The following is an 8,621-nucleotide window of genomic DNA, read 5'->3' on the forward strand; positions in this document are numbered from 1 at the left end:
TCTGACCATCTGCTTTTTATTTTCTGTTTGGTAATGAAGTGCAAGATGCCACACGAATCCCCATTATGTTTCTGGACCCTTTCAGTGCTGTTTAGTAACAGATGAGGCATGATCCTATTAGGAAGCACAGCACGTGAGGAAGACAGATTTTCCACAGCAGCTCGCTTGTCCCAGGAAATCAGGGTGGTCATCCCGCGGGGGATTGTGACATGACACCAGTGAAGGTGTCATCCCGTTTGGCAATACACATCCTGATCCGTCTCTCACACTGGAAGAAAAATGTTTAGTTGAGATCATCTCCTTTGATTTATACCACCCACACACGTATGATGTTTATAGACATCAGAAAGCTGAAGCTATATTGATTGGGACATTTGTATTAATCATAGTAAAACTCTGGTATATATTTAAAATGAATTATTTTCTTAACTGCTGTTACTTTTTCAAACTTACTATTTCAAAGTTCTGTTGAGCAAGTGAAACAAACTTTTGATCCAAGTTCCCACCTTTTCAATATGAAAGCTCTGTAACTCACCTCGATATAATGCATAGCAGCAACAAAGTGGCCCATGGTTTGAACCAGTTGCTGACCGCTGCTGTCTATTTTGATTACTCCCTGGTGTTTCGCTGCAGTATTGACCAAAACCCTGCCTCCTCCATGTTAGCAGATTGGACATGGACCAAACAAAAAAGTCCAAATATATTTTTCCATGTATACTTTCTGTCATGTAAGTTATAGTTCTTATCAAAATTATGTTTGTTCAAGTGTTCATTTTTTTTCAAGTTTGGTTTTAATTAGTCATTTGATGCTATGAAAATGGGTTGTTTCAGGATTGACAGCTGAGACTGACACGCAGTTGGTTGAGCATGTGGGTCGGCAGAACCTTGATGCTGCATTGACAATGTTTTGAGAGGCACTGCACTCAAAATATTGAGTGTCTTTATCGGCTCTGAGCCCCTGTTGAGTAATTGACAAATTATTGTTGCTTTCCCTCTCAGAGAGGCTGCATTCAAATGTCATGCTTGATTTCCTCAATCTAGAGGCGTTCAACAGAGCTGTCATCATTGCAATCAAGCTCACAGTTCACAGTTCACTTCCCACAGGCATTAACTGTTTCAACATAATACATATACTGTATAATACACTGTATATAATAGTCTTCGGGAAATCACATGTAAATCATATTAAATATCGTTAAAGAAATCTATTAGATATTTAGAAGAAAAACATACAGGGATAAAAATATGTATGTCTTAGTTCAGTTTTACTCTACAAGACATTTTCTCTTAAAATGTTATTCAGACCAAGGTTGGTGATATTGAGCTTTTCTTACAAAACAATGTAGAGACCATAAAACCCAAATAACTCTAACAAACACTGTGTGAAGCTAAAGCCACAGTGGGCCACACTGGTGACACACTGATGACATACTGGTTCATCCCGTTTAACTTCAGCACTGGAACTTGACACGACCTGACACACACTGTCCTGCTTATACTCACTCGAACTCTGCTCAATCAATCCGCTGTTAAAAATAGACCCCTACAGTGTAATTTCAGCAAATTATTTTGCATTTTGGGGTTATTTTACTTATCTAAGTTTATTGTCAATCGATATATTTTGTGGATTAATAGACTTGCAGAAGGTCACAAGCTGGTGAATTTGAAAAATATTATTATACATTGCAAGTTTTGGTCATTTCATTTTCAAGGCAGTAGAACTAATATGTATGGTGTAATTATGCCAGTTTTATACTTCAACTCATTATGACATTGAAACTGAAAAGAAATGTCCTTTTAGACCAGTGGTTGCCAACCCGTCGATGGCGTCATCATGCCCTTGTTCATCACCAGCTATGGCTGCAGGTGTTTGTGATGATAATACACCTGCAGGCCTTCAATCACTGGTTGCCCCATTGGTTTGTGCCTTTCAAGCCATTATTTTCAGAGATATCGCCTGCTGCTCTCCCCGTGGTGACAGTGAGGGCTGTTTCATACCTGAGAGAGTCGTAATTCCACATCCAAGGGGATGATGAAGCGCCTTGTGCTCTTGAATGTAGCTTCATGGTATTTATCCCACTCACTGTGAGTCCTGTATTACTCTGGCTCATTGTAGGGCACATGTCTCCAATAAACATTTAGTAAATGGATGCTTATTAATGTACAGTCTTATTGCAGATCATTTGAATAATACCTGTAGTGTTTGAAAATACAGGAAAGAGAAGGGGGCAGCTGGGGGAGATAATGAATTGACCTGGGCTTCATTTATGTTGTGGATCAGGATCATAGCAACAATGTTTAAAGACGCCTATGAAACAATAACCTTTCATTGCCGATATATTAAAACATTTTTTAAAAACACACATGAAGCCAGCAGTTTTGGGGATGTGTATACATCATTACAGCCAAGCTTGTAGCTATGTAAGACTGTATTGGGACAAAAATAATAATATTTTCCTTTTTTTCCCTATTTACTCAGACTGTTGGTATACTAGCACTCCTTAATCAGCACTAAATATGGTGTTCAGACAGTTGTGAATAAAAGTTAGTCCTTCTGCAGGTTTTGGTTGCAAATTGGAAAATCACGGTCATTATACTAACACAACCTGACGCTACCAGGAGACATGCAAAGTCATTTAGATACATCACAGACCATCAGTGTCTGTGCAAAGCTTCATGGCAATCCACCTGTTTGGAGATGTTTCAGGAAGAACCACAGTGATGGACATGATGTTCAGACTGACTGACATCCCAGAGTAAACAAACACAGTCTATATTTGACCCAGTGCGTAGGGCTTAATCCCACTGATCTATCACAGATCGACTGGTAACACAGCAAACCGCAGCAATTATAGAGACATGGCTGTGATTCAAACATGTGCATTTTAGAGTTCTTCAACAACAGTACGAATTAGCACCGTTTCATTAGACTGTTGAAAGAAACCAGAACAGTGCTGTCTGTGAAGGTGGAGCAATAAATACCTCCTGTATGTGTTCCTCCACTGGAACTAATGATCTGAGAGTAATTTAATGGAGCTGTGCACAGAGGAGACAGGAATAGATACAGGAATATCCTGAGCGAGGAGGGCAGTGAATACCTATAAATATACATTTATAGAAACTTATTATTTAACAAAGAAACCACGTCTTTATTTGATAAATAGATTATAAAGATAAATAAATTATATATTATATTATTTACAGCATGAAACTCAAATCTATTAAAGGAACATATAGCTTTTAAGTGCACCATCGAGCCAACTTCATGTAATATTTGTACTTTACCAGCTTTACATTGTCTGTGTCTGTTGTTGTGACAAGGATTGTAGATAAGTTGGAATGTTTGTGTTTATTTGTATGTAGTGTATATTTGTATGAGGTACACAGCTTTATTTATCACAAGTTAAACAAAAAACAAGAACAAAACCAGAGTTGAGTGCTTTGTCATGCAGTATAATTTTTTATTAAAAAAGGCTTTATACAAATTTAACTGCATACTGATAACAAGTACTTGCATTTGATACACTGAACGGTTTCCCCGCCGCGTATTATACAGCAAAAATAATCAGAATGTAACATTCATTTTAGCACCATTCTTTTTCAAGAATGCTGACCACTAATTCATACATAACATAAAAACAATATCATCTAAATGAAGACAGATATTGAAGACAAGACAAAAATATAAATAACTGCAGTTCCACCGAACACAAAGGGACACTTCATCAAGATTTATTTAGCAACAATAAATAAAAAGATGTAACAGGAAAGTAATAAAGTCCAGTGATTGTTGCATTTGAGTAATGTGTATATATCATAAATCTCAGTGGTGTAATTCTGCTGCCTTAAATAAAATTGTTTAGAAAAAAAATGTGCAGTAAAATGATACATTTGTCACTTTCCAATCCTGCTGGGATCAGTTGTTGAAACAGAAATCTTCCACGTTGTTGAGTTTGATGGTCTGAAGCTCCTGGCTGTCCAGTAACCGGTAGCTGAAAGACACGCGGTTGACAAACTGGCCGCTGGACACCATCCTCACCACTGTGTTGTCGCAGCCGACCTTCATGTGAGCTGCAGGACAGTGGAGAAGAAACAGTGACCTCTTCATTCAACAATGGTGTTATGAAGGAGGAAGATCGTCGTGCACTACTCACTGGAACCAGAGAAGGAGATGCAGAAGTCTGTGATCGGCAGCAGCTTCGACGTGTCAATGCCACTTCCTCCCAGTAACTGCACAAAATCCCCTGCTTCTGCACATCTAGGCATGGATCTCTGTGAAGACCAACACATGGCTCTTTAAATCGTGGTAAATAATGGTTGTAACGATAATGATAATAACAATAACGATACTACTATATTATGAAGCATCTTGACACCGCAGGTGGTCTGGGATAAGTCTGTGCTCTGTCCCCATACTCTAAACTAAACATTGAGAAGCAACTGCTGCAACTCTTAGTTCTTTTAAATCCACGCTGAAGACTTTCCTGTTTGCCACAGTCTTATGAAATAAATCAAATAATCTCAAATTTCTTACACTGCAATGTTCAATCTTTTATATCTGGTTTTACTTAATTTCATTATGCTTTTTATTTATTTTTAGAATTCTTCTTTTTTTGTGTTGTCTTGTGTTGCTTTTGCCATTTGTCATTAAGCCTTTTAGCCCCTTAAATTGTTAAAAATGTAGTTAAATAAAAAATCGAATAACAAATACTTACAAATATTGACAACCCTGTCGATGAAACTGTGTTTCTGTTGTGACTCTGTATCCATGGCCTTTGCAAAAAACCTTCTTTACACTCGTGTGAATAAGTCCCTGCTTGCACGCCACATTACAACCTGTGTGATCATGTGTTGGAAGAGATATAACCTGCACTTATTTTTACAAAGTAATTTCCTTGGGAGATTATAAAAAGTGTTGTGGAGGAGAGGAAGTCAGAGTGGAAGAATCGTGTTAATTTTCCAATTTTTTTCTCTAACTTGCATTTACTGTTTACTTGGCCACTCGTCATACACAATACTGACATTGTACGATTTTAAGTTGATATAACAAATAGCAAACAGTTCACTACTCAACTGAATGTAATTATTCTCTGCTCTGGTTTGGCTTTTCACCAACTCCTGAGACACATGTCTGTCTCTTAAGCTGCTGTGTTCTCCAGCTGTCTGCAGTCTGGTGCTGAACAGGTAGCGGGTTTCATCAGAACAAATCTCACTGATAGAATCTGCCTGCTACGCCTGGAAACAACACTCATGAACCAAAACAATGAGCCAAAAGATGCGAAAATGCTCTGGAGCGCTGAGGAGGTCATTTTAATCCATTGTTGATACAGAATTATCCATTTTAGGACAGGTATGACCACGTGTTGGTGTCGGGTTTACATCGCTCGTATAAACAGAATTATATTATATACAAGCCTCAGGTTAGTAGTAAACCCGCTTTACCTGCTGAGCGACAGCCAGTCGAGCATATAACAGTATCGTGTCAAACAACGACCTTTGGCAAATCAAGTGCACTAACTGTACTTAACGTTAGAGTTTTAAAGGGTCAGTTCACTCAAACAACATCAATAATTGTCAAAGCAAAAATCATTTTTTACTGTATGTGAATATTAGTATGTCACCGATCCATTGTTCCCTGAATCAGCAAATTGCTGGTGTGTTTTCCTCCTGTTATTTTTATCTCTGCTGACGATCCTGAACAAACTCCAGGTGACAGCTGGAAAAACGGTGAGAAAAACCCTTTGCAGAATGCCGAGGAGGAGAATCATGAGCACTGAGTCGAAACTGTGGCAGATACTAAGTGTGCTTTTGTTCACCTTGGGGAAGTTGAGGTTGTGTCCCAGACTGAACTCAGAGATGTCGATCTCCACCGGATAGATGATGGAGAAGCTGCAGTTTCTGTGCTGCTGCGGGATCACAATTGTGTAACTGCCCTCTGGTGACTGGGAGATGACATTACACGCTGCAGAGAGACAAGGAGGGCTGTTACAAGCAGGTTATCTCTGATGGATTCTCAAGCAAAAGGCAACCAGCTGCAAGGACGGTCACTCATATGAATAGTTTAAAAAGTCAGGGATGAGCAGAGGATCAGGAATATCAAACCCACTTAGAAATCTTTGTTCATCTTGATTTGTGAAAATCAAATTAGTGTTTGCGTCAGAGATTTGAAACTGAATGAAAAAACTAATAATTATAATTTGATTTTAGAGTAAAATCCATTTATGTAATTTAAGAAAAAACAATCAATCTGCTGATCAGTTCTGGTGATAAGTTTTGCCTGTTGCTCACATCTTACTGCAGAGCATCATTCAGAAAGGTCATGTTCCAGATCCAGAAACACAGCGATGGCAAACTGTCCACAGTCAGTGCACTTGATGACTAAGGCACCTCGCCACAGGCTTGTGATGTCACCAAACACTCACACATTAGTCCCAGCAAAACTGGGCTGAAATCTTAAATGATTGACGTGCCAATTATGCACATTAGTGTCTTTATTCCTGTGCCTTTCTACTCACGGAAGGGGTTGATGTGTTTCCTGACTGTCAGGGTGAAGCTGCTGCCGGCGTTATGAATGCGGAAGAAGACCATGGCCACGTTCTGAGAGGAGCGCACGCTTCTCTTCAGGGATCCCGAGTCGCAGTAATCCACGTAGCGCTCGTGCAGAGGCAGTGGGTGATCCTGGGAGCTGGGAAATTTGTCTCCTTTCATCACCCAGCCGTCGAACACCTTCGTGTGACACAGTGAGAGGGAGAGGCAGGATTTCAGATTCAGTCAAATGATGGTTGTTTCGAGGGTTTAAAGGTAGATGAGCTGTATGTGGAAAGAGGTGGATTTTTCCCTGTTGGAGAGACACTGAATTATAGGTTTTGAATAGCATGTCATGTTCAGTATGTGGAGAGCATCAGTGCAAACACAGAAGAGGGTTTTAAGGCCAGGTCACCTAAAGTAAGTAGGTTTGTGTAAGTGCCTTGTATGTTAAAGGGCTTTTGTCTAACCGGGCAGCTTAATAATCACAGGCTGTACCAGAAAAACACAGTTTTACATTTCAATACTATACACACATTAGAGTTATATAATCAATCAAATCAATCAAATTTTATTTGTATAGCCCATATTCACAAATCACAATTCGTCTCACAGGGCTTTAACAAGGTGTGGCATCCTCTGTCCTTAACCCTCAGCAAGAGTAAGGAAAAACTACTAAAAATCCTTTTAACAGGGTAAAAATACGTAGAAACCTCAGAGAGAGCCACATGTGAGGGATCCCTCTCCCAGGACGGACAGAAGTGCAATAGATGTCAGGTGTAGGAAAACATCTATATAATAAACCTAAGAAGTTTGAATGCAACGGGAGATAAGGATTTACAACTCTGTGACACAGACTCTGTATCTGCTGCTCTGTGGCAGAGGTTTTGCTGGTTTACCGTGATGAAGTCCCCTCCCCTGCAGTCGATGTCCACATTGTCAAAATCCACACTGATCACCTCGGTGGGCTCTGCCATGAAGAAGGCAGCACAGCTGAGCTGAGGACGCTCCGCTGTGAAGGTGAACTGACCCTCCACTGCAATCATGTCCAGACAACCTGAGACACACACACACACACGTTCACATGTGAATGGAGGGGATACATTTCATTTAGATATAAAGTGCTTTAATAAAATTATTCTTTAACCATTTCTATCTATCTATCTATCTATCTATCTATCTATCTATGAATTGCTTTCAGTAAACCACCTGAAATTGGAAACAAACAAAAGATTGAGTGACTCTAATGTCTTATCTTTTTATTTTATATCATAATCTAATCTAGATTACAGACAGTGTTTGTGAGGGATGAATAGTGTAAATCTGTCTCAATCTCCCTCTTATGAAGTTAAAAGCTGTACAAGAACTGCAGCATAGTCTGTACACAGTATTTCATCTGACTTACGTAAAGGTCGGCGATACAGTAACTCCTCAGGTGTTTCTCTTTTGAGTTCCGGGTTGAAAAAAGAGAATAATTCATCTTTTGAGATGTCGTTGTTCTGCAGGAGAGAATGCACACGCGTGTGCGTAAAGTTAAACATGGAACTTCAGACAAACCAAACTTTAAACCCTGATCAAGTGTGTGGAGAGTGTCTCTCACCTCGATGTACCGGGAGTCTCCCTTCAGCACCGACAGGCACAGCACCAGGAAGAAGAGCTGCTCTCGGAAAGTGCGCTCCATGACGCGCATCGCTGTGTGGAAGTGGCGCACCTGCAGCGGAGGTTGAGTCTGAGCTGCACCGCGACGCAGCGCCGCTTTTTATAGGAGCAACTTCTGCGAGGAGCCGCTGGCATCGTGGCTAATGTCACCCACCGTGGACCCCCGCCCCCTCCCCCCCCACACTCCATCCATCCACCTCATCCTCCTCATCCTCCTCATCCTCCTCATCCTCCTCATCCTCATCCTCCCCTCCCTCACCCGGCCAATTGCGTGGTTGTGACGAGAGCAGGGATGGACACACACACACACACAAACACACACACACACACACACACACACACACACACACACACACACACACACACACACACACACAGCTGATGCCAGTAAAGGCTGAAGCAACATAAATCAGAGGTCATCTTCCCTCTCTGGTGAA

At 40.5% G+C, this 8,621-nt stretch overlaps 1 protein-coding gene across 1 annotated transcript; it reads right to left on the bottom strand.

Annotated features, from left to right (window-relative positions):
• Window positions 1-3,432: 3,432 nt before the first annotated feature.
• crhbp (corticotropin releasing hormone binding protein) lies at window positions 3,433-8,278 on the bottom strand. Its single transcript, XM_053411104.1, has 7 exons — window positions 8,126-8,278; window positions 7,931-8,024; window positions 7,425-7,582; window positions 6,516-6,726; window positions 5,817-5,962; window positions 4,155-4,272; window positions 3,433-4,071 (listed from the first exon to the last, which is right to left on the bottom strand). Exons 1-7 carry the CDS (start codon window positions 8,213-8,215, stop codon window positions 3,917-3,919), a joined length of 972 nt encoding a protein of 323 aa, XP_053267079.1. The 5' UTR covers window positions 8,216-8,278; the 3' UTR covers window positions 3,433-3,916.
• Between the last annotated feature and the right edge of the window lie 343 nt (window positions 8,279-8,621).

This window comes from Pleuronectes platessa, chromosome 19 (assembly GCF_947347685.1).
Source record: "Pleuronectes platessa chromosome 19, fPlePla1.1, whole genome shotgun sequence".
In the NCBI taxonomy this organism is placed as follows: domain Eukaryota; kingdom Metazoa; phylum Chordata; class Actinopteri; order Pleuronectiformes; family Pleuronectidae; genus Pleuronectes; species Pleuronectes platessa.